This window comes from Acomys russatus, chromosome 17 (genome assembly GCF_903995435.1).
Source record: "Acomys russatus chromosome 17, mAcoRus1.1, whole genome shotgun sequence".
NCBI lineage: Eukaryota > Metazoa > Chordata > Mammalia > Rodentia > Muridae > Acomys > Acomys russatus.
In genome coordinates this window covers 17,794,896-17,821,299 of record NC_067153.1, presented here as the reverse complement: position 1 = coordinate 17,821,299, position 26,404 = coordinate 17,794,896, and the positions used below count along the sequence as shown (strand labels likewise).

Below are 26,404 nucleotides of genomic sequence, written 5' to 3'. Positions count from 1 at the left end.
TTCAGTCTGAGGTCACTCATGGATTCTCTCCTGTGCCTTCTGGCTCTTTGCCTGTCTTTTCTGACAGCTGTCCTCTGCTTCAGCCACACAGAATCACTTTGCCGTCACATTCTGTGCTTTACCTTTCTTGTCTTTTTGACATTTCGTTGTTCTGTTTTCCATGAATCACAGTCAATTGACCCTTCAAATTTGGTCACACACTTCTTTATCAAATTATTCAGTAACTCCACTATTTCTAGCATAGAACCTCCACAGTTTTTTTTTCCTTTCAGATTGTGGTAAGGTTATATACTTATAATCATGTCTCCCCATTAAAATCAGTAAATATCTAAAGTTTTATATTAATCTTTAAGCCAGCGACTGACACTCAGCAGGTATTCAATAAATGTATTGAACTGAATCAACTCAATATCATATGAAAATATAAAGAGAGCATCAACTATTTTCCAAAAATGAATAAATTTTAAATAAAAATTAAAATACTTTTTTGGTCTTTTTTTCTTTTTGTTTTGTTTTGTTTTTCAAGACAGGGTTTCTCTTTCTAGCCTTGGCTGTCTGGGACTCACTTTGTAGACTAGGCTGGCTTTGAACTCACAGCGATCCACCAGCCTCTGCCTGCCCGGTGGTGGGATTAAAGGTGTGCACCAGCATGCCTGGCTTACATTTTATTATTTAAAAAACTATATTATCAATATCATGGAATGTCATGTATATTGTGAGTTTTGTTCACATTCTTATTCTTAAAAATCATAAAATCTAGAAGCCTGGAGGTATTAGTAACTTTCCCAAAGTTACAAAACGATTAAGCTGAATGTTTAAAAAGCAAAAACAGTATCTTTAGACAGCCAAAGCCAGCTAGACTCTCAGGCAGCAGACAACATCATTGGATCGGTCTCACTTAGACGAGCCATGTGATCTGCCTCTCCATCTGCTACCCAGATGCTAGTCGCAGAACTGGTCAAGTTTAAAGGGACCAGTCATCTTTGGCCCCAGTCATACCCTAGTCTCAGCACTTACTTCTCCAGGGCCCTTTTCTTCCTATGTGAGTTGATGTGAGAATGTTTCCAGTCCTCTAAACTAATGGCCTCCTTATCAGAGGTTGGCGTCAGACACAATAGGTAGTACTCCTTCGGAAACCAAACACATGCAAACTTGAAATTTGTCCAAATGCCGTTTCCTACCTTGGGCATGCAGATCAGCAAGTGTCCTGTTGTCTGGGACCTTTTAGCAGAGCTTCTGTCAGGCTGTACCTCTGCAGAGAGGGCAAGCTGAAATGGCTGGAAGTGAGAAGGAGGCATGGAGAACAAGGGCATGTTACAAGAAAAGCCCACCTCGAGGGGTACTTTCATTACAAATTTATCACACATGAGATAAATTAAGAAAACTGGTTAGATGTATTGAAATATACTACAGAAGAGATCCTTGATGTGCTTGAACCATATTAGCTGGTCTTATGTCACATCAGTCACAATCAATGATATGTTCATGAGTCTACTTAGAGTGGAAAGGTTATTTAGAGATAAAACATCAATATATTTCTATTGCAATGCCTCTCTGGGCTAACACAAATGAATGCTCATAATCCAAAAAAAAATTCTATTTCAAATGATAAAATTATATTTTCCATTAATGAACTCACTGGCCACTAGAATGGGCATTTAGTTGAACTTTATGGCCATGTTATGAACGTTAAAAAAATTACAACGTACCAGGTGTAGGTTTAAATCATTTGTGTTCCTGAGATACTGAAGGTAACAGCCGTTTCCATGGTATACCATCCATGTGGTGTAACTGAACAGTGTGTCCAATGAACAGTGCACTGGTTACGTTTCTAGTTTTTTCGATTCAGTAATATTTTTTTAAACTGGGACTATGTGGCTTAGGTTGAGACTTATCTTTTTAAATAGCAGTATCCTATAATGATGCTTACCTTTCCTTTGACCATTACTCGAACATAAGTTGGCTGCACATCAACCTCAATCAAAGAGGTATCCATGTACCTTCAAAATTAAGCATACCACATCTGTTCATTGTCCAAAAATAACTCATCTCAAAGAAGTACAAGCATGCAAGGATGCTTATGAGACCACGTTAGATAAAGAAAGCTTTAGATGTCCAAGATAAACTGGTCCTAAAACTATTCTTAAAATATTCTTAGTTCAGAGGAAATTCAATATATCAGCAACTTCATTTTTAGACATACAAGTAGGCTTGGCATTGATTGCCCCTAGCCCAAAAATATCTGAGGTCTGAAATGCCAGAGGTTTGCAGAAAAATGGCTTGTTGTGTTCTTCCATTAATATTTTAAGCCCCCAGGAGTTCAGCAGCCGAGCATGCTGAATCCACCACATTCTGGGCCAACTGCCGCCACCTCTGTGTTTTGGATGCCTCTGGTGCCCTGCAGCTGTTTCACAGCTGTGCTAGACCAGTGCTTTCCATGGAAAGTTCAAGCTACTGGGCAACAGTGCCTTTCAGGAATGGCAGACCCAGAGCTAAGCTGTTCTTGTTTCCTGACCAAACACACCAGCTAGACTTCACACCACACATTGTGAGTATAAGAAAATGGAGCAATGATTCAAAAATCACAAATTTTAAGACAGGAAGGCTCATCCAAGGGGCTAGAGTCTTTCTCCCTCTGTGGTCTCTCACATGTCTGACTGCTTAGTGCCTGTGTCCTTTGCCAGGGCTATAAGATAAAAGAGAGCTGTGGCTATTGAAATATGTAGTAGTGGTGGCGGTGGTGGTGGTGGGGAAATCCCCCATGCCCTCCGCAGAGGCACCATTCCGTAAGTGTTTTTTGAGTAAAGACAGGATAGTCCATGATGAATGGATTGAACTTCATATATAGTCTCATGTGCTGATACAGATAGCAAGGAATTTTAGTGCAATTCAAACACCAGAGATAACCTAACACTGAGAAGGACTGAAAAGGTGCAACCGTGAATATTTACCTGAAAAAGAGAAACAAAATGGAAATGGAGGCTGGAGAGCTTTAATAACAGAGAGGATAAACCAGTAAGGGAAAGATGGGTTTCCTTCCGAGGCAGGGAGGGGCAGGCAGCAAGCAGGCAGAGAATGGAGTATGCGGTGGGCAAGTGCATGGTGTGACAGAAAGAAGAGCATCTGAGATTAACCACCATTCATCACAGCCAAAGGGAAAACAACACAGTCACTCAGGAATCTAAAAAATAAGCAATACGTAGTATACCCACACAGTGGAACATTATGTAGCCATAAAAAGGAAACATGTGGCAAAGTGGATAAGCCATGAAGACTTTATGGTAAGTGAAAGGAGTCTGCTCATTTAAGGATGCAGAACTTACATTACTGATTGCCAGGAGGAAGAAGAAATGAAAATTGCTTGGTGGATATGGGGTTGAGCTGTGCTATCTAATACTTAAGCAACATTGTGAATTTACCAAGTGCTACTGAACTGTATATTCCAAGATGTCTTGACACAGCACATTTTTTAAAAAGATTGTATTTATTTTATATGTAAGTGCTGTATATGTGCGTGCACCTGCGTGCCAGAAGAGGGCATTAGATGCCAGTATAGCTGGTTCCTGAGGCACCATGTGGTTGCTGGGAATTGAGTTAAGGACCTCTGGAAGAGCAGTCAGTCCTCTTAACTGCCGAGCCATCTCTCCGGCCCTGTGGCATAGCACATTTTATGTTATGTCTATTTTGCCACAATTACAAAAGCAAAGTTGGAAGAAGACCTGAGCAATTATGTTCTGCTTCTCCAATTATTGTTTACTTTGACAAAAGTTGCTCTCTGAATATATGCTTTCTCTTCAATCTTTATAGAGTAACAGTGTTTCTCACATCCCACAGCCACTGCAAGATCGAAAGAAAGACAGAGCATGTAAGAAGTCATTAACAACACATGTTTGGACATGCTCATGGGCTCATGTCATTCACTCACTCATTCATTCACTGCATCTGTAGTCCCCCTAATAGGCACAGGCTACTACATCAGTCATATAGTCCAAATAATGTTTCTGCCTTGACCTTAGAGTCTTAGAACACAAGGAAATCTATACTTTGTCAGAAAGCAAGTAAAGGACAGGAGTGGATGGGGAGTTCTGGGGGAAGGACAGGCCCTGTTCTTCTCGGACAGTACGGCACAAGTCATCAGAGGCTGAATGACAGAGACACTGTCAATGACAAAAACATAGGCACAGGGAAGTGGGTACAGATGGAATGGACCACACAACGATCAGAAGTCATCAGGGCAGTAAGCCAAATCTAACTGTCAAGGAGTGAGGTGGAGTGACCTGGATAACTTCAGATTTGTGTTACAGGAAGGGTAGATGATGATACAGGCAGAGTATTGAGTGTCAAACCCCAAGACCTTTAGGAGACAGAAAGAATGGTCTGCTGTGGCCATGAGGGGCAAAAAAAGTTACCTTGACACTGTGGTCATGCCTGTCCACTGAAATAAACTACACCCGTGGACCAGTCATAATGTGGGAATCTCAGAGCAGAGCCTCTTGTGATCAAAGGCTAAGACAGAATGAGGTGGAAGAGGCTGACCACTCAAGGCTCATTATTAGGTCACGGCATTTTGTACATGAAAGAAGGCTGTCGAAGTAAAGTAACGGTCACAGAGCAAAGGGAGCTTGACTATGAGAATCAGAAAACAGCACAGCTCTGAAAATCATTTCAACTCTGCATGATTTGAGAATTCATAGCTACAGGGCTGTGGGGTTATTGATCTCCCCCCCCCCCTTTCATCTTTGTGCATTTCAAATGACAGTGAGGGATGTAGAGATGGCTCAGTGGCTAAGAGTACTTGTTGCTCTTGCAGAGGACCTGGGTTCAGGTTCCAAACACAGCAGCTCACGACCACCTGTGACTCCAGCTCCAGGGACGTCAACGCCCTCTCTCGGCCTCCATAGGTACCACACACGTACATGGTGTACATACATTCACACAGGCAAACATCCCTACGTATGAAATTAAAAATAAGTTTTTAACTACAATGAGCACTCTTTCTCTTCAAAATGGCAAACCAACTTCTATTTCTGTGTTTCAAAACTGAGATGTTTGCTACCTCAAAAGAGACCTGATGGGAGGACCATGAGATGAATGCACAAGAAGAATGCTTTACCTATAGACAGCCAGGTCCAGGATGATCTGATTGTGTTTTTCATCATCTTTCAAAGAGAAATCAAGTCTAAAAAGGACACATTGGGGGGGAGAGGGTGGCTTTAGTATGTTGTAACAATAACCCCATTATACAATCAAAGCAAATGACAACTGGTATAAAAAAAACCCTCAATGACAAACTTATTTTGCTAGTTAGACAATAAGACTGCTATGCTAATTTAACGTTTTAGGGGCGCCTAGGCAGTCTGTTGATAAATTACTCCTGCTGATTTTATTGGCGTGTAGGGTTTTCAAGATAAATTACATGCAAAGCACTCGCTTTGGTGCAGAGATGGAGACACCTGGTGGCTGAAGCACTGTTCTTAATTTTGAGTTTGCTAAAATCCAGCATGGGTTTCCTGCCTCTGTGTGCTGTGCTTCCAAAGCCCCCTTCCTGTTCCTCGAGTCCCAGCAGTCTTTTTTTATTTCCTTGCCACATTTTTTTCATCTCCTTTCATGTTGCCATCCCTCTTGCTCTGGGAAAGCCTGAGGCACAGCCAGTAATTTATGATGTCTATTTTATAGTTACGGAAACAGAGGTTCACATAGACAGACATGCTCAGAGACAGCCCCTGACCCTTCAACTATATCCCCTGGCTGAGTCCAAACTATAGGCTCTACATGGCCAGCATAGTCCACAGAATTACTTGGTCAATTTCATTTTGAGCAACTCACTTATTAAACTGTTAATTGTATAATGCAACAACATTGAACAATATACACTAAATTGTTTGGAAAATACAAATTCACATCTAAATGTGGGGATTCACTACAGGTCTACTGTGGCAACCACTCAACAATCTAACCACAGAGGGCTTCTACAGGCTCTCAAACAAGCTGAGCACTCCTTTTCTTGGGAGCCTTCTATTGCTGTCTTCTCAGCCTCGATTGTTTGTCCCACATTCCTATAGCCTGCTAATTTGAGCTCTCTTCCTATATAATTTAAAAGTAATTTTACAGTTTTTTTTCTTGGCCAAAGATTACTAGTTAGGTCCCTATTGTTTTCCTTTTATCTCCAGTAATAGAATCCTATGAAACAAATAGTTATGCAAAATAAAAGAGCATTTTCCATCCTCTCTTGCACCAAGGTTAAGACATATGAAGGGATGTATTATAGGCACTCTCTGAGAATGTCCCTTAAGAAACAACACTGTGTCCTTTCCCAACTGACTTCCTTGTTCAGTTGAGAATAACAAATCCTGCCAACACGTGAATCATGGAGTCTACTTAACAAGCTACTGTAATCGTCTAGGTTGCTCTCCGAAAGGCTGAGGCATAGCCAGTAATTTATGATGTCTATTTTATAGTCTCACCCTAGGACAGAAATGAAGGAGTTGATGAGTACCTGGACTCTTGTAATATTGAAATAAAAGTGTTGGGAGATCACTGATAAAAGCCAGGGAGAGGAGAATCAGGAATCAAGGGTTCAGGTTTGGGTTTTAGCACCAATGGGTAGATGACAGTTACTGAGATGCAAAGACAGTGGATGGAGACAGTGGGAGGTAAGCACAGTGAAGACTGGAGAAGAGAAAGTAGGGAGGTGGAAAGCCAGTGTTCTTTTTCAATCATGTACATCAATAAACTGATGCCACCTAGCTGAGTATAGAAGCCTTGAACTCAGGACAGAGGTAGAATCTTGTTATGAGAAATGTGAACACTATAGTCAAAACTAGAGAATTCAGGTTTTCACTATTTGTTTTTGTCACATTTAACTTTTTCATATATTTTAATTATATTATTTTTCTCTTCTTAAGTTCTCCCAGATCCTCCTCACTTGCCTGTCTACCCAATTTCATGATCTCTCTCTCTCTCTCTCTCTCTCTCTCTCTCTCTCTCTCTCTCTCTCTCTCTCTCTCTCTCTCTCTAAAACAAAGAAGATAAAAAGAACATTAACAACAACAGCATTCCTTTTTGTGTTGGTTAACTATTCTTGAGCACAAGGCCTGTCCTGAGGTGTGGTTGAAATACCCAGTGTCACCCCACTGCAAAAGGCTAATTTTTCTTTCTCCTAGCTGGTATCAATTGCAAATAGCTTCTCTGCTAGGCATAGGACTTTGTACCTGCTTTCCTTCTCTGTGTTGGAAAAGGCCATAGGATTTGATGAAGTCCTGGCCCAGAAAAACATGAGCTGAGAAAGTAAAGCTCATAGGAGACAAGGCAGAAGATCCACCCAAGCAGTAGAACAAGAGGAAGAGCCTGATTTAACAAGCAGAGAATGCGCTATTCCATCCAAATTTTCAAGGTAGGATAAGATGGGGCCTGAGCTCTGACTGCGAATGATGGGACTAAGGAAGTTTTGGGATAACGCAATGTTCAGAAGTGGCTTCCAGAAGGAACATGAAGTAAAAAGTCAGACACTGAGTATTGACAAGTCTACCAACATTCTTGACTTTGACTTGAGGCGAAGAAGCAGAAACTGAAGAAGAGGAAATCCTCGTTTTGTCCTTTAAGATTAAGATTACTTAAATATGCCTGAATACTGGGACCACTGGTCCAGCAAAGTGGAGAGGAGTGATGCAGAGAGCAGGGGTCCCTGAGAAGTTAAGCCTTTGATTGTAAGAGAAATGGGATCAGTGAGACAGGCAGGAGCCAGCAATTTGACAGCAACTTCAGCCATCACAGCAGGATACTACTGTCTACCACAGAAAACAGAAGATGCCTGGTTGATTTTGTTACTCCTATGAAGAAATGAGGTCTCTGGTTGAGTCTATGGGAACATGAGGTGGTGCCAGAGAGGAGGAGGAGGAGAAAGACGTGTGACCAAGCCTGCAAGTGACTGAGGGGCTTGTTTACACAGGGGACGGGGTGGCAGGGGTAGTGCAGAGAAACCAAAATTGACTTCAGACCTGTGGCTTTGTGCCTGCACAGAAAGCACTGGGGAAAGGTGAATGGTTCACTCCAGGCACACTGAGCGGGTACGAGGGGGGGGACAGGATGGGGGTGCTCAAGATTGCACAATGCATGCGTGGATTTGTGAGTTGGTGATGGTGGACAGAGGGAAAAGAGGGAGCTGAAGATTTGGCTAAGGGTGAGTTTCTGTGAGGGGTATGAGATCCAAAGGAGGAAGAGAACACAGCGTGAGGACGAGAAGCAAAGCTGTAGAGTGAGCAGGTGCCAGTGTGAATGGAGCCCACGACTGCTGGAGTGGAAGTAGTCTGTGACACTGAAGATGAGGGTCAGTGACTTGAATAGGTTCGGGATCAGGACATGAGCCACTGATGGCAGCAAACAGAGGAATGAAATGAGAATCTTGTGGCTGAGCTAAAGGGAGGAAAAGATGTCAAAGTCACCAGAACTGGGGGTGTGTTGATGAGGCAGAGAAATGGTGGTCTGGGCTCTAGGACTTTCCATAAACTAGGAGGGCAGATGGTTGGGGACTGAATGAACTGAAGGAGAAGACTAAGAAGGAGGGGTATACAGTCAATGGGCGTAGTTAGTGTGTCAGGAAGAATGGCGCCCTGTCTAAGAGTACATAAGGCTCTGAGGGTCTCCTTTCTTCCCTGTTGAAGCTGAAGACAGAGTGTCTTCCCGTTAGACATTCAGATTTGGTGAAGATGGCTCCTGTCACATGCACTGCCTTATCTGCTGTGCCTAGCCTAGTGTCCAGAGACGCATTCCTGTCTTCTGGATGAAAAGGAGGGCATGTCAGGTGGGAGGCCGAGGCACTGGTCATGGGAATCACTATAACTGGACAATGTGGACAAGTTGGATACAGCAGATTAACTTTGTGACCATATTGCTGACCTAAAGAGCTGATACTCTGTCTGCTGAACATTTGCTCTCCATGAAGATGAGCAATGCCTGGGGTTACTCTAGACTGTCTTTGTTGTGGTAATGACATAGCAAATGAAATGACGACAATAAATGGGCTTTGAGTAATGAAATGAAGGTAATGAGATTTAGTCTATAGGCTTAGTATCTGTATTGAGATTGTAAAAGGCACTGTGGATATGTTCTCTGATTTGCAGCTTTCAGACAGACAGACAGACAGACAGACAGGGTAGCTCAGGTATTATGAAACTAGAGGATTTCCAGGTTTTCCTCTCTCCTTGACTAAGGTATTTATAGCAATGCCTTTCCGTAGCTTTTGAATTCTCTGTAGATGTGTTCCAGGGAAAATGTAGACACAAAGGAGATGCCTCGGTGTTCACAGCCAGATTGCTTGTGGCAGAGTTTCAGAAATTCATAAACAGAACAATGACACAGTGACAGTTTTCAGGCATAAAACTGTATATGGTCCAGTATTTCATGGGATGCATAAATAACGAAGATTTCCATGTGTCTGACCATTTCCTAGAGACCAGGAAAGTTACGCACTAGAAACAATCAGCTGTCTGGCTGTTAACCATGCACGAGATGATATTCCTAGTACACTCATCAAACTCATTCACAGTGGTTAACAGGCTCTTGTCAAAATCATCCTGCCGCTGAAGCCACAGTGGTGTGTGCCCACTGGTGTCACCCTCAGTGTTCCCACTTGGCTTCACCTACTTGGCTTCGTTGACATTCAGGACCTTCCCATCTTCAGTAACCAAAGTCCGGGGTGGCTTCACTTTCTTCTTCTTGTCACTTAAGGGTAAGGATGATGGGAGAAACCAAGGGGCAGATAAGGAAAATTTTTTAAAAAGTATAAAAATTACTAATACAGCTTTGTGAAATACTTTTAGAAATTTAATCAGGCATTTGTTACTAAGCTCAAATTTCCCTTAGAGCCCATCCTCTTTTCCTTTTAATTTATTTATTCACTTTACATACCTATCTTAGCCCCCTCTCTCCTCTCCTGGTCCGATCCTCTCCCCTCTCCCCCACTCCTCAGAAAAGGGGAAGCCCCTACTGTACCAGCCCCTGGGCACATCAAGTAGCATCAGAACTGAGTATGTCCTCTTCCCTTCTGGCCTGGAGAGGCAGCCCCAGCAGACGGAAGTGATAAAAAGCAGGCAACAGAGTTCATGTCAGAGACAGCCCCTGGTCCCCTTACTATGTGACCCACATAAAGACTGAGATGCCCATCAGCTACATATGTGTAGAGGGCCTACGCCCAATCCATGCATGGTCTTTGGTTGGTGATTCAGTCTATCTAAGGCCCCATGGGCCCAGGTTAGTTGACCTTGTTGGTCTTCCTGTGGAGCTCTTCTCCTCCATTCTATCCTCCCTACCCCTTCCACAAGCCTCCCTGTGATCCACCCAATGACTGGCTGTGAGTCTCAGCATCTGTTTCGATGTGCTGCTGGGTGGAGCCTTGCAGAGGACAGCTATGCTAGGCTCTTGTCTGCAAGTATAGCAGAGTATCATTAATAGTGACAGAGGTTGGCTTTCTCCCTTGGTGTGGGCCTCAGGTTGGGCCAGGAATTGGTTGGACATTCCCTTCATCTCTCCAGCCCATCTTCTTAATTTTACATTGCTAGCTAAAAATCAAACCAACTCAACCAAAGAATGAACAAAGAGAATGTGGTTCATTTACACAATGGCATACTACTCAGCTAGTAAAAACAAGGACATCATGAAATTTGCAGGCGATCATCCTGAATCAGGTAACCCAGACCCAGAAAGGAACACATGGTATGTATTCACTTATTAGCAGCTATTAGCGTTAAAGCACCGGATAACCATACTACAATTCAAAGACCCAAAGAAGCTACATAAGAAGAAGGACCCAAGGGAGTATGTCTGAATTGCACTCATAAGGAAAAGTAGAATAAACAGAAGAAATGGTTGACGAGAGAGAACAGAATAGGAGAGGGGGTGCTGAGGGAAATGAGGGTGGGGATCATATGGGGATCTCAGGGGCTAGAGGACAGAGGGCTTGCAGAGAGAACAGAAACAATGGGCAGGGCATCACTGAGGCAAGCTGGAGACCTATGACAGGGTAGGCTCTTAGAAGATTATGAGGGTGACTTTAGCCAAGACCAAGGGGTCATGAAGACTGAAGAGGACACCCTCTAACCAGATAGGACTTCTAGTGGAGGAAGGGGAATACAAACACACCCACAAAAACTTTGTCCAAAAATTTGCCCTGCCTATAAGATGCTCGGGGATAAATATAGAGCAGAGGTGGAGAGAATATCCAGCCAATAGCTGGCCCAACCTGAGACCCACACCAAGGGAGAGAGCCAACCTCTGACACTACTAACAGCACTCTGCTATGCTTGCAGGTGGAAGCCTAGCACAGCTGTCCTCTAAGAGGCTCCATCCAGCAATGGATGGAAACAGATGCTGAGACTCACTGCCAAACTTTGGGTGGAACACAGGGAGCCTTGTGGAAGAGTGGGGGTGGGGAGGATTAGAAGGCCCTGTGGGGGCCGGGGGGAGGCAAGTAGGAACTCCACAAGAAGACCAACAGAGCCAACTAACCTAGGTCCAGGGGGGCTTGTGGGGTCTGAAGCACCAACCAAGAACAATGCATCGACTGGACCTAGACCCCTACACATCTGGACAGCTTGGTCTTCATATGGGTCCCTTAGTAAGGGAAGCAGGGGCTGTCTCTAATAAGGACTCTGTTGCATAGTTTTTGATCACTTCCCCCATGGTGGGGCTGCCTTGCCAGGCCACCAAGGAAAAGTATGCACTCAGTCCTGATGTGACTTGATGTGCTGAGGTGGTCTGGGGAGACTACATTTTTCTGGTGGGAGGGGGGGAGAGGGGGAGAGGGGGGAGAGGGGGGAGAGGGGAAAGAGGGGGGTGGGACTAGAAGGAGAGGAGGGAGGTGGCTACAATTGGGTGTAATGTGAATAAATAATTTTTTAAAAAGAAAAAGAAAGAAAGAAGAAGAAAGAACATTTTCTTCTCTATTTTTCTGCCTTCTGGTCTTTACTTTTGCATTTATGGTTTCTTTTGCAGAGATTTCTTTTGAATATTTTCAATAAAACATGACAAAGGACAAAGTAAAAAAGAGAAATTTGCTACATTTATCTCTATAGTACCACATTTTTCTTTGAAATATATGCTTAAAATAATAAGTAACTCTGTGTGATTGACCCACTGAAATGTAGTACATGGAAAATTATAAAAATAAATTATTTAACAGCAAAAAAAAAAAAATCAAATCAGTTTTACATGGTTATATCTGTATCTCCAAGGACCAAGACAATTTGCCAAAGAATTTGAATTGGGGGAGTAAATGTCTTTATATAAAATACTCATAAATATTTAAATGAATCTATTTTTGCATAATTTACCCAGATAACTGTCAATTCTCCATGTGTGTGTATGGAGCTTCTGATTTGGTTAAAATTACAATCTTTGAAATCTATCCTGTGGAAATAAAAATACTGGTACCCAAGGAATGTGTAAATGGACACTTCTCACAGTATCATTTCCAATGGCAAGTGCGGAACTGCTGGAAATATTTATCAATGAAGCTTGATTGAGTCCACTGTGTTATGTAACATTGGGAAGCACCTCACAGCTGTTAAAAATGTGTTTGCTCTTTATACACTGATGGAGAAAAATGTCAAAGGCATGTCTAGCAAGCAAATATACACTGTGGAAGTGTGTGTGTGTGTGTGTGTGTGGGGGGGGGGGGGGGGGGGGGAGGGAGTGAGGGAGGGGGGGGGAGGGGGGAATGCTGGGGATTAAATCAAGGGGTACATACATGCCAGCAAAGTGTTGAACCGCTGAGATAGGACCCACACCACTCTTTTTTTTTTTTTTTTTTTTTTTTTTTTTAGCAAACTCAAAGCATGTTAGTGGTTGATTTACACAGTTACAAGGAAAGGAGAAAGCATGGTGCTATCAACCCATGTTTGTTCATTCTTACTGTGCTGAACAGCAGCATAGGTGAAAGTGGGTAAAATGGAATATGTAAAGCAAAAAATCAGTATGCTTCTTCATTAAAGATGACATGAACATGAAAACATGCATATATAGACACAAGAAAGGATGATGTAACCATAGGTGATCCTGTGTCTTAAATTTCTACTGTCTTTTAAATAGAGATCTTGTGTTAGTTAATTTTACTGTTTTGATCTCATATTCTTTTGCATAATAACTGAGCCCCCCTCCCCCGATCTGACCAAGCTATTTTTAGAGACTTAAGACATGAAAGGATCTAGAAACACCAAGCTTCACTGTTCTCACTGTGGACAAGAGTTCAGGTAGGGCAAAAGGCTGGCCTTTGTTACTGCTGCTTTCTCCTAGCTAATGAAAATGGCCATGTATCCAAAGTGGCAGGCATAATCAGTTTGGTCTCAGAGATGAAAGAAGGTGGCTGAGATATCCATCCAACTAATCTGTACTTGTTAGGTGTTAGGGAGGAAAAAGTTCCTGCTGGTTCTAGGCTTAGTGCGATATAAATTACTTGTTTTACACACACACACACTATATATATATATATTTTTTTTTCAGGTACATGAGTAGATATGTTAGGAATACTATATATTACACGTCTACAAATATGTGGGATTTATATTTCAAAGGACTCTTGAATCAGTATGGAACCTCCGTGTTTAGTTACTTTTCTAAAAAAAAAAAAAATACAGCAGAATATTAAAGCAGGTGATGTGTTCTGCTTGACAGATGAAAAATTAGATATACGCAAGCACCAAAGAGGATGGTAGGGTCAGGACGTGAATGTACATTTCTGCCATTGCTCTTCTGCTCTTCTCAAGGCACTATTTGGCCTTGAATAAATCACCACATTTTGCATCTCTCTCTCTCTCTCTCTCTCTCTCTCTCTCTCTCTCTCTCTCTCTCTCTCTCTCTCTCCTCTCTCTCTCCTCTCTCTTTCTCCTCTCTCTCCCCTGCCCCCCTCTCTAATTAATGAAGAACATTTAATAAAAGTGGTAGAGAAGATATTTTTAGTAGTTTTCCCACTATTTCTTGCTTTTCCTTGATGATCATAGAAAACACAGTGGTTTTCATTCATCTCACTGTCATCCAGTCCACTGTTTCAGAGCTAACTGAAGACATTCTCAAGCTCACAAATTACAAGTATTCCTGTCGGTGGCGTATTGTACCTACGAGATTTCAGCACTGACATGGAATGGAAAGAAATGGAGACTACTTTTTGAAAAAGTGCTGTTGACAAAAGCATTACTTACAGCTCTAGCAATTACCAGGTAGTAAAAGTACATCTAAACTCTTCAAAAGTAGCATGTTGTACCATGAGAATCAAAAGTGTATCCCAAGAGAATAAGGAAGCCCGGGAGGTGGCCTAGCTCACTTTTTTCTGAGGCTGCCGGGAAGATGGCGGACATTCAGACGGAGCGTGCTTACCAAAAGCAACCTACAATCTTTCAAAACAAGAAACGTGTTTTGCTGGGAGAAACCGGCAAGGAAAAACTCCCTCGGTACTACAAAAACATCGGTCTAGGCTTCAAGACGCCCAAGGAGGCCATCGAAGGCACCTATATAGACAAGAAATGCCCCTTCACGGGTAACGTCTCCATCCGAGGTCGGATCCTGTCTGGTGTGGTGACAAAGATGAAGATGCAGAGGACCATTGTCATCCGCAGGGACTACCTCCATTACATCCGGAAGTACAATCGCTTTGAGAAGCGCCACAAGAACATGTCTGTGCACCTGTCACCCTGCTTCAGGGATGTGCAGATCGGCGACATCGTCACCGTGGGAGAGTGCAGGCCCCTGAGCAAGACCGTTCGGTTCAATGTGCTCAAGGTCACCAAGGCTGCCGGCACCAAGAAGCAGTTTCAGAAGTTCTGAGGGGGCACCGGCCTCCTCAGAGCAAATAAAGTTATTTTCCAACTTTAAAAAAAAAAAAAAAAAGTATATCCCATTAGTTCCTAAAGAATTAGGAACTAACTCTAAATCTTCATTTTGCAGATTAACAGAACAGACTTAAACAGTCATTCTTCCCACAAAGGAATCTTCTCCTTTGAGCCTTAAGCCTACCTAAACCTGCCATAACCTACAATGTTCTAAACTTTTATTTTATGCTAATAAAATTTAACCAATAAAAAATAAACAAAAAATAAAAACACATGTATTTGGAAAGGGCAAAATTCATGTGTGGTGGTTAATAATTGTTTGGCACAGACGACAGTAAAACACATACATACAGTCCACGAGAAAGTGTTGTCTCATTTAGTCATAGGGGAAAATGGAATGGAATACCTTAATTGATCTTGGACTTTACGTTGTTTTTCCATGTGTCTGAGAGTTTCCAGTCTAGACTCAGGGGTGTACAAAGAGGGCTTGTTCCAGAATGCCAGATCATCTTCACTTTCATCTGTTTTCTTTCTGCTGTGCTCTTCTTCTATTTCTGGTACCTGGAGATAGTTTTTGTTCTCTGTGGCAGATGGGCTGGGCAAAGCAAACAGACACAGAGCACGTCAGCCCAAAGATGGATACAGAAGTTTCATCTTTAATGCTTCCCCTGAAATGTCTGATGCTTTCCTATGTTAACATCATATACCTGTGAGTGACAAATGTCCTTCAGAGTTCACATGAACTAAGTTGGAGGAAATTATTACCTCAGCACCAAGGCAGGACCTCATTTTAATAGGTGGCAGTATCTAGTCTGAATGTGCATATGCCTACTTGATATGAGTTACTTGAGGAGCTTTGATCTCCAAACTCTCTCCAGAGTATGCACAGGCACAGAGGGGGCCTGTGGGTCTGGTGGTTATCTTGCAGGAGGCTCTGATGATCAAGCGGAGCTTGGAGATCACTGAACCTTCGCATTTTCCCCCACATCCATCCCTACCACTATCGAACCCTCTCTCTACACTGCTCCTGGCTCTGGCTCTAGTGGACAATTTGACCATTTTACTTCCAGGTCCTCCAGTAATTTCTCCCTCTAAATGCTCTTCAGCGACGTGAGACTTTCCATGGCATGGCTTCCACTTTATGTTCATGATTGACTTCGGATAATGCTGTTTTGTATGTAAGCAGCTCTCTGTTCTCTCTTTTACCCAGTTTTGTGCATTGTCTGGGAATTAAATGATCATGCTGCATAACTGAATGGGTATTTGATGAACTATTCAGCATTTGTACAGCATGAATTTAAGAAACTTACAGAGCCAGATTCCTGGGCAAGATAGACCATGAGACCACTTTCAGTAACGAGAAATGGTTCTGTTCTAGTAGAGAGAAAATGATACCAGTAAACACTGAACACTGGTCCAGCCTCTCTCCCCTCAACACTCCCTAGAATACACACTCGGTTAAAAATTGGTATTCAGTATAAATTTATTTGGAGCTATTAGTACTAGGTACATTAAATAATTGCTCAGTATACATGAGATTTGGGGATTGTTACCAAAGACAATTATTTAGTTGATCTCCAGGAAGAATGTTATTTTTATAAAGGCATTAATGGGACAAAAATACTGAAATTTAGATACTATGGGCAGAACAGAGAAAAAAAGTTCCAATTGTTTTTTTAACATGTTATAAACAACCAGATATTTAATAAAATAATGAAAATAACTGAAAAGAAATGTTTTGTCCTGGAGCTAAAGTTCTTTATGGTACAGACACATCAGCCTATGGGGATTGGTAATAGTCTACAAGATGCTGGTGAAATGTCACTGGAATAATTAACTCCATTCTTAGGTAATTTTCCCCCCACAAAGTTGGCTTACTTTCACCCTTTACTATCTAAAATTTTAAAACATGGTTAAAACTCTACCTGTGAAAAAATTAACACTATTATTCTGCTAATTGAACATAATAAGTGACTCTTAGTGGTGCAGAGCTGTAGCCACAGAAGAGAGCACTGCTCACCCAACACCAGAGAGCCTTGTTCCTACAGCAGAGACCCACAGCTAGACACTGGGCAGAGAGTAAGACACTTTGGAGCACTCAGCTGTAAAGGGATGGCTTATCAAACCCCTCCCTTCAAGGCTAAGAGATCTATGTGGAAGAGGAGGCAGAAAGATTTCAAGGGCACAAGGTGATGAATGACCCTAAGGAAACAGTGTCTTCCACACACAAGAAGACTGATAAAAACACATGATCTCATAGCAACTGTGATAGCAAGCCCCAATACCTGCATGGGCTCAAGCCAGACAAAATTCCAACACTTTAAAAAGTGGATCCAAACTTCCATTCTTAACCAAGAAGCTATTTGTAATTGGTAGCAGATGGAAAGGGAAAGTCAGTTTTCTCCAGTTGAGTATCACTGAAGAAAATAATGCAAACCACTAAAGAATGTTCTTTGCCCTAGAGTTAAAACGTGATGTATCAACCACACTCTAGGGTGCGTCCCATGGGCAGAAGCAGTTGGTCAATACAAATCAGACTCCATGGTGTGGCATAGTGTGATGTGTGTGTATGTGCACATGTGTGTGTGTGTGTGTGTATGCACACACATGTGTACTGTTTTTTTGGTCTTTTTTTTTTTTTTTTAAGAAAAAGAGGAGATTAGGAAGTGGATGAGTAGGGAGAGGGGAAGATCTGGGAGGAGTTACAGAAGAGAAAAGGCTACCATCAAAACATATTAGACAAAATTCTCAATAAGTAAATCAAATGTAAAAAGAACTTTAGAAAAGAAAAACCAGCGGAAGCATTAGCTAAGTAACTGAAGACTTTGAAACCAAATGGAATCTAAGTGTATGTATCTGGTGGTGAAATATCTGAACACTAGGGAATGAACAAAATCCCCTCCTAAACACCTCTTTAAATTCACTCTCTTTTATCCCTCTTCCCACCTGTCAGAAGAACCTGTAATCACGTAGGCACTGTTCAGGAATAATTTCATTTCAGTTAAAACTCACTTTCAGGCTTTAAAAGGTCTAGAGTTTAAATAAAACTCAAGACTTATATCTAAGCTGAGCTTCCTGATTCCTTCTCCAAGATCCAATCTGGCCTAGCCTGGGAGAGATGCATAGTCAACACCCACTGCTGCCCATCCACCGTCCCCCATGCCCCCACCTCGTGTGTGTGTGTGTGTGTGTGTGTGTGTGTGTGTGTGTGTGTTTGCGCGCGCACGTGCAGGTGGCTATTGACCACTTGACCACTTCTTTTGTAACCTTGCTGATGCTACCTTTCTGTCCAGGCAACGAGTCCTCCAACTACATGTCTCCCTACTGAGCTGGGTGGTCAATATGCTTGGTTGATCCTTCTGGACAACTCCTACACTTCTGGCACTGGCAGTTCAGGCCATAGTCTCTTCCTGAGGCTACTCTCTTGGGTAGTATCCCTATACAGCATGACAAGCCTGGGTCCTCCTAACACTGGTACTTAGCACATGAGACAGTCACGGATCATCACACTCTGAGATGCTGGCAGTATCCCTCTCATGACCCCAGTCCTCCAGCTGCGGCAACTCACCACCCATCTTTCCCACTATTCATCAAGCTGAGAGGGAAGATATTCATCTCCCCTTTCTGTAGCCTCTGAATTTCAGGAATCATTTTTTTCCTAAAGCCTTGGGGGGAGGGGCTGCTTCTTTTTCCTCCCTACCTAAACCAATGACTCAGCAACATATCAGGGATTCCCTGACCTACATCACTGACACAGCTAGAGTCCAGAGACACAGATGTAATGTCTCGAGGGATTTCCTAAGCAATACAAAAAGTACACAAGTAAGTTTAACGACATTAATATATATTTCATGGAAATGTCCCTAGGTAGCCCTGGCTGACCTGGAACTCACAGTGACCTGCTCCCTCTGCTTCCCAAATGCTGACATTAAAGGAGTAGCCACCATACCTGGCTACATTAAGACATATGCTGAGTATATGCAAGCTTTGGGGAGCAGACACCACTGCGGATGAAGGGGGAACAGGACATAAAAGGACTCAGTAGGCTTTTCGTCTCTTCCTGATAGTTCATTACTTCTAAAGGATTCACTGCAAGCATACAAACAACTGTCATTTATTCTGTCTGGGTAGAGGAACAATAGCTTCTCCATTCATTGTTTATAAAGCATTTGTATACATCTGGAATATTTTATAATTATTACTTTTTCAATTTCAACAAATATATTATGTAAGTATTTAAAACTTTCTTTATATGGAATGAAATCAATTGACTCTAGTAGTGATTCGCTTAAAATAAATACCAGGAAAAATTCAGGTTCATAAAAGATCAATTAGAGGGTTATTAATCATATTTAAAGATGTATTCACTATATAACTGACAGAATAGAATGTTTTATGATGCAATCAGAATTATTCATTTTTATAATTGCATAATTTGCATTTAACTTTTCTAAACTATTTCTGCCTTTGAAATCAAAGTACACCTGTTAATTCATCTTTCCTGTACATGTTTTGAGAGATTTCTCTGGGGATAATTTCAGATGCAAATGCCAGTTGCTGGTTCGGAAAGGCAATTGTTCTAAGGGAAGAAATATCATGGGATATTAGTGTTCCATCTACCCGAGATTACTATGGTGTTATGTTCTGGAACATAAGTGACAGTGACACTGTGAACTTGGGGAAGAAATGCTGCTGCTGTTGTTTTAATGGGAGTTAGCAAGAATGCAAACCACTGATCTACGCACCAAACAGCATGTGTGTCTGTGTACCAACGCCCATCAAAACCTGGGCCACTTTTCTTCTTGTCTTCACTTTCCTGTTCTTCTTCCTCGAGTTTTCGCTGAGCCTCCTCTTTCTCTTTGGCCCGTCTACGGCAGTACGCTTTCTCCTGTTCTCTGATTTGCTGTTCAACTGCTGCGTAGTTCTGCAATGCCTGGATCCTTTCAGACCTCTCTATCTCTTTGCCATCCAACCACTTAAACAAAAAGCAACAGACAGCACAGTTATTCAATTCAGCCAAGCAGATGATTCATGCCTGTTAACACTAGCACTCAGCTGGCTGAGACAGGAGCGTTTCCTGGAATGCAAGGCCAGATTATAAAAACTTGCAAAGAAGAAAGGAAGGAGGGGAAGAAGAAAAGAAACAAGGAGGAAGGGAAGGAAAGATTATCTCCAAGTTAATTTTGATTGATATATTTTTAAATTAGAAATGATAATGCCATGGCAACAGAGAATTAAAACAAAGTAATTAATGGGAAATATCAGAAATATTGCTGTAAATCAATGCTTATTTCAAACAAGTAATACAGTTAGCAAAGCAACCTTATTGTAAATAAGCAGGTCTTCTGTCAAAATAATTAATGACAACCTCTCAAAATATTTCTATTAATTGTAAAACTGTTCACTACATTAAGTTGTTGCTGCTTAAGTCAAATCGCAGCTCCTGTGAAAATGGTGTTCTCTAAGTCTGTTTGTGGAAAGAATGAGACACACGCTACTCCAACTGATCAGCTTGTATGACACTCTTGAACACATTAAAGACATTAACAAAGTGTTCCTTGCAATAGACAGTGCTTACATGATATATATATATATATATATATATATATATATATATATATATATTCTAAATTAATATATATGGACATATATATATTCCAAATTAAAATGTAAACAGAGGGTGACAGGATGGCCCAGTCAATAAATTTCTTGCTGCACATGTACAGGGATTGTGTTCTACCCCTGGAACCCAGGTAAAATGCTAGGTGTGGTAGTACACACCTATAATTCCAGCACAGTGGAGTTGAATACAGGTGGACCCCAGGGGCTCTTCAGCCAGCCTGCCCTAATTGCCAAGCTCCAGGTCCCAGTGAGAGACGTTGTATAAAGACAAACAACAAAAATATACAAGGCGGATTCCGAGCACTTGAATTAGTCTTCTGGTCTCTATCTACAAACAGATACACCCTCCATGCCCTGACATGAAAACGCAAGTACAGACATAAGCAAAAGGCAAAAACAAAATGCAGAGTGAAATACAAAATGTTAAGGCTCCCAGTTCAAAGAGATCTGTTAGCTCAGAGTCATTCCATAGGAAGAGGTAGAGGGGTAAGATTGCTGTGCTTGACCGACAGAGTCCTTGATGCCTGTATCCAGTCACTGTGAATGTCGTCTCATCTGGTCAAAGAGACTTAGATGAAATGCAGTTAAAGATCTTGGATGAGCGGACAGGTCCCCATTGGCTTAAGGAGAGCATATAAGTAAGAAAGTTGGGAGCTCAAGCACCAGCTTTAGAGTTAGTCAACTCTTTGAAAACCCAGAAGTAGCCGTAAGCCCCAAGGGACAAGCTCCCTCTAGAAGTGGAAAACAGCAAGGCAGGTGTCTCCCCATCCCCATCTCACCCCCATGACTCTACCACCATCTAGATTTCTGCCCAGGGAACAAACGACTTCATACCTCTGACCTTCAGAACCCTAAGGAGAATTTGCCTTATCTTAAGGCACTAAAGTTGTTTCAATCTGCTGAAACAGGAAAAGGGAACCATCACAGAGTGAATTTAATAAGATACAAACTTAATGAAGTATAAAATTTCAAATTACTGAGATGAGTAATATTATACATCAAAATAATAATGAAGAAATTAGAAAACATGTTTTCATGAGACTCCTGTGGCTGCCATGCATAGGCTGTAGATTTGATTTTGAGCTTCCTGGAAGCCAAAGTAAAAGAGAAAACCATCAATAGTTAGAGATATTTATTTTCAATATCTTTAGTTTTAAGGTATATTAATTTCTGGCTTTTATCTAATACTTAGCTTTGAAACATATTTTTTTATTTTTTATTTTAATTTTATTAATTTATTCAGATTAGAACTAAATTGTTATCCCATCACTTGTATCTTCCCATTCCTCCCTCCCTCCTGCTTTCACCCTATTCCCCTCCCCTAGGTCTATGACCGAGGGGGACCTCCTCCCCCACTATATGGTCACAGGCTATCAAGTCTCATCTTGGTAGCCTGCTTATTCTTTCTTTGTGTGCCACCAGGCCTCCCCACCAAGGGGAGGTGGTCAAATATGGAGCACCAGAGTTCATGTCAAAGTCAGTCCCCGCTCTCCACATAACTGTGGAGAATGTCCTGTCCATTGGGTAGATCAGAGTAGGGGTTTGATGTTTACTATTGTATTGTCCTTGGTTAGTGCAATAGTTTGAGCAGACCCCCCTGGGCCCCGATCCACCCATCATGATGTTCTTCTTGTAGGTTTCTAGGACATCTTACTGAAACATGTTTTCAAAGTGGAGTATCATAATGGATATCTCAAGAAATGTTACAGGCTATTGGTACAGAAATATACTAGAAGGGTGCCGGGCTTTGCAGAGGCTCTCTTTTTATAGCATCCTTACAAGAAGACTGGAGCCATAGTGATAAGTTCACCCCCAGTTGCAGCTATTCCTTCAGGTAATAAAAAAGTAGTGCTTTACAAAAGCGACTCAGTTTAAGCTAGGTCTAAGGTCTAATCACATTGGAAAACTCTGAATAAAATAGTGACATAATGAAATATATATCTGTAACCAGCACAATATGTAAATTTTCAAGTAACTAGTAGTATATTTATGTAAATGAGACCATAAAACATTAACATAAACATGGATTAGGCATTATTGGATAGGATTGGGAGATTCTGGCTAAGTAGAAAATTTTAACCTAGGATTCTGGTGAACTTTGGGCAGCAAGGTGCTGTTCTTGGTTACATCTGGAGCACATCTGCCTATTTGATTTATAAAGTCTTTGTAAATGTTTTAAAATTGTATTCGTTCAGATGCACTGTTTCTAAAAGCATGACAAAAGATCCCTCTATTATCCTCCAGACTAGAGACCTCATATAGTGAACTTGTTTCATATGTGGGCCTGTGCCCAGCCACCTACCACAGGGAGTCATTTATTTGAAGATTCCTGTTAGGCACTCTTCAAATATGGCCGATGTTTTCTCCACGTCTGAACAACCTCTACTGAGCTACACAGACCTAGAACATCAAGGGCAATGGGAGCTTTAGCATTTCTGGACCTTCCTCCAGGTAGGGTCCCTAGAGTCCCTGCGTCTGGACCAGCAGTGTGTTCATGCTTAGCGCTGACACCTGTGCGTGGGTCCACACTTACTGTTGGTAGCTATGCATGTGTCCATGCACGCTGGTGATAACTGCATGGACCCATGCTTACAGATGACAGAGGAAAGCAACTGAGCTTGCCTCAAGGCCTCACTGAGATCCTCTGCAGGAGCAATCAACATCCCATGAAGAGAAGAGTAAAATAAAACAGGCCGCAGCTCACAGGTAAGGAGCATGAGTGTGCAGTGTGCTACAAAGATCGGTGCCTGTTCACTACGTGGAGGGCTGCAGACCTCAGGAAACTCTTGCAAAAAGGGGTCTCCTTGGACATCCTCTGTTAGGCTGAGGGGGTACCTCAATATTTGACTATTTGGACATAGGGGCACTGTGAGTATAATTCATTTGGGGAAAAATGCCATATTGGAGTGGTGTGGGCTTAATCTCATATATAACTGGTGTCATTACCAAAAAACTCCAAGTGAAGGAACAGAGGCCTAAGAACACTGTGAGAAGGCCAAGGCTAAGGCTAAGGCAGGGCAGAGTGGTGCGTGCATAAGCCAAGCCCTGCAAGCTAAGCCTAGTAGGTAGGGAATAGGCCTAGGGTCTCCCTCGTAGACCTCAGAGGGTCCCAACACAGCCTGTTTTTCTAGAACTTCATCTGCACCATTTGGTGTCCAGAGCTATGGGATGAATCTGTCATTTAAGGCACAGATAAACTATGCTTTTCACACTGCAACCCTAGCAAATTAGCACATCTGCTACCACCATCCCTTTCAGAAAGTCCTCACAGACTCTGAGGGAAATGGTAAGTAAGATTCTAGAGTGCTTTGCTCTGTTTTTAAGTATCAGCAAATGCATTCACCAACATTATTTTTCACAGAGGCCAATGGCCTGTTGTAGAAGCTGTGCGAGGGTAGTCTCCTGAAAGACTTGATATGATGGGTTACATTAACTCAGAGAGAAGCAGTGTGTGTGTGTGTGTGTGTGTGTGTGTGTGTGTATGTGTTGGACAGTGGAAGGTCAGCATCAGATACAGGGAGTGCAGCACCCTCCTGCTGTTCCACTTGCCAGGTGTGTCAGGTCAAATGATAAAGGAGGGGTAATTCTGTGAGCCCCAACTTCCTGTCCCTAAAGTACTTGAGTACCTCCTGTATGGGTCGGGGACATCAGAGACACCATGCAGAATGCCCTGCTGTACTACTCATGGCCATTTTTCAGTATGTAGTGATATGTCACAATCCTGTCCTGATCACAGCAGCATAGACAAGCTGAGTTGTGGTACCTGTGTGGTCCCAGTCTAACCCTGATTCCTTCAGGTCAAGACTCACAGCTTCGGCCTCCAGGATCCATTTCTAGAATATTCCACTTCACACCATTCATTTTCTAGGAAAACTTCATGTGATGATAGCCATCTAGCTTATGTGTTAAAATGGTTTCTCTCTTATTCTAGGCTCAATTATCTGATTCATTTTCATAGTTTAAGAAATTTTACATGACAAGAAAATTGTTCTATAATCTAGCAGTCAGCAATTTCCCAACTACAGAAAACGCTGAAGATGAAGGAATACATACTCTCTGAAAATTAATCCAATGGATGTCACAAAACCAATGCATTCTTCTCTTCTTGTTATAGAAGGCTAGAGTCACACATGAGCTAAGAAACTTCGGACTTGTGTGAAAATTAATATTCTAGGTTGTATACTTTCTCTAGAATCACATTTTCCTAAATATTAGATCTAAAGGTATTCTAAATAATAGTAGTTCTAAAATTACTAGATTTGTGGGAGACAGTGGCAAAATGTGAGCATATTTTGATATACAACTTAGTTTTAACCATTGTCCCAAATTTATAATTCCTTCTTCAAAGAGTCTTAGAAAAAATCTATAGTGTCTTCCAGTGTTTAGGAGATCATAGCAAAGTTCTCTAGAGCTGGGTAGCAGGCTCAGTTGTTATAGTGCTTGCCTGTCCATAGCGTAAAGATATGGATCTGATGCCGAGAATTCACATAAAAATGCCAGGCGTGGTGGCACAAGGTTATTCCTAGCATGTAGAGGAGCAGATGCAGGAAGATCCTTGGGTTTCACTGAGCAGCCTGGTTAGCCTAATCAGTGAGCTCCAGGCCAATGGGATACCTTACCTCAAAAGAGGTGGAGGATGTTCCAGAGGATGACACTGTGGTTGTTCTGACTTACACACACACACACACACACACACACACACACACACACACACACACACACACACACACACACGATATATGGAAGTGTCTCTTGGAGTTCTGTGAGCTGTTCCAACAAATTAATGAAAGCTGAAGAAGGGCTCATTGAAACCCTGGGTATATGTTAGAAGTACAGATTAAAAAGTACTGGGGCTCATGGCTGGGAGCCACTCTTTCATGCTTGGGATACGATCTGAACACCATCTCCATGTTGCATCTGGAGTGAACTACATGAAGGATGCCGTTTGAGGTGCACAAGAAACCCTGGCACATTTGGGGTCAGAAATCTCCTATCATTCCGATGTGAGAACAGAGTTGGGAAATGAAGGCAACTGCTTTTGTTAGACACACAGAGCAGAACAGTGCTCCGCAGGCGTGTGTCCTGAAGCGTCACCCACGGGTTTGTTAGAAATGTCAGTCTTACGGCCTTTGTCATTCAGACCCAGCTCAGATGTCTTAGGATGGGGTGTATTTGCTTCGGTTTGACTGTTTGGCTATTGTTGCTGTTTCCAGGCCACTGTCATTGTGCAGGGTTGGCTGGCTTGGAACTCACTGTGTAGACCAGGTTTTTCTCGCAGCTGCCCTAATGTTTCTTCTCCACCTCGCAAATGCTGGGATGGCAGTGGTGAGTATTAGTAGTAATGAAGGGTGTGGTTCAAAACGTGACTCACCTGGTCAATAAACGGCTACGTTCAGTCTTCTGATGAGTCAGTAGAGCAATATGTGCCTTACCTTTCAAAGATCTGTTCAAGTTTCAAAAACAATGTCAAAGGTTTAGAAAGCAAAGAATGAAATTGTATTCTCTAGAATATTCCAATCTCTGAAGCAACAAATTGTGCCTAACAGTTCCATGAAGAAACAAGCAATTACTGTGGTTGCTTCTTCTCATTTTTCTGTGCATTCCTTTCCGGTTTTTCTTTTTCTTTTTCTTTTTTTTTTTTTTTTTTTTTGCATCTTTACTCTTGAGTACCTTTAACTGTTGTAAGGTCACCACCACAAACTGCCTGTAGCCATCGAAATCAGCACACGGGTTGCCCATGAGGAAGAGCTCCTTCAGATGAATATTGTGGGTCAGAGTTTTAATGCTGCTCAGTTCGCCAATGAAATTTACAGTCAAGTCAAGTTTTGTCAGCCACTCACATCCTGTTAGGAGAAAGGTAGATAAAGAAAAGGACAGAGAATAATGACAGTGGTAACAAATTTGTGCCATAGCAAATGATAGATGGAATAATTGTAATATTTTTAGCTTCTAATTGTTTGACATCG

At 42.0% G+C, this 26,404-nt stretch overlaps 2 protein-coding genes across 2 annotated transcripts in view; one reads left to right on the top strand and one right to left on the bottom strand.

Annotated features, from left to right (window-relative positions):
* Positions 1-26,404, bottom strand: part of Dnaaf11 (dynein axonemal assembly factor 11) — a 104,919-nt gene that overhangs the window by 42,883 nt on the left and 35,632 nt on the right. The window contains exons 4-10 of the mRNA XM_051159590.1: positions 26,109-26,281; positions 19,562-19,791; positions 15,223-15,411; positions 9,643-9,720; positions 5,114-5,179; positions 1,931-2,000; positions 1,182-1,277 (exon numbers count right to left, since the gene is read on the bottom strand). Of these exons, the coding sequence (XP_051015547.1) occupies positions 1,182-1,277; positions 1,931-2,000; positions 5,114-5,179; positions 9,643-9,720; positions 15,223-15,411; positions 19,562-19,791; positions 26,109-26,281 (902 nt within the window). The remainder of the gene's footprint in view (positions 1-1,181; positions 1,278-1,930; positions 2,001-5,113; positions 5,180-9,642; positions 9,721-15,222; positions 15,412-19,561; positions 19,792-26,108; positions 26,282-26,404) is intronic.
* LOC127201193 (40S ribosomal protein S11) lies at positions 14,297-14,826 on the top strand. The gene has a single exon (XM_051159589.1). It carries the CDS (start codon positions 14,335-14,337, stop codon positions 14,809-14,811), a length of 477 nt encoding a protein of 158 aa, XP_051015546.1. The 5' UTR covers positions 14,297-14,334; the 3' UTR covers positions 14,812-14,826.

Excerpts from the sequence above, each read along its gene's own strand:
- LOC127201193 (XM_051159589.1), top strand. The coding sequence starts at position 14,335 with ATGGCGGACATTCAGACGGAGCGTGCTTACCAAAAGCAACCTACAATC.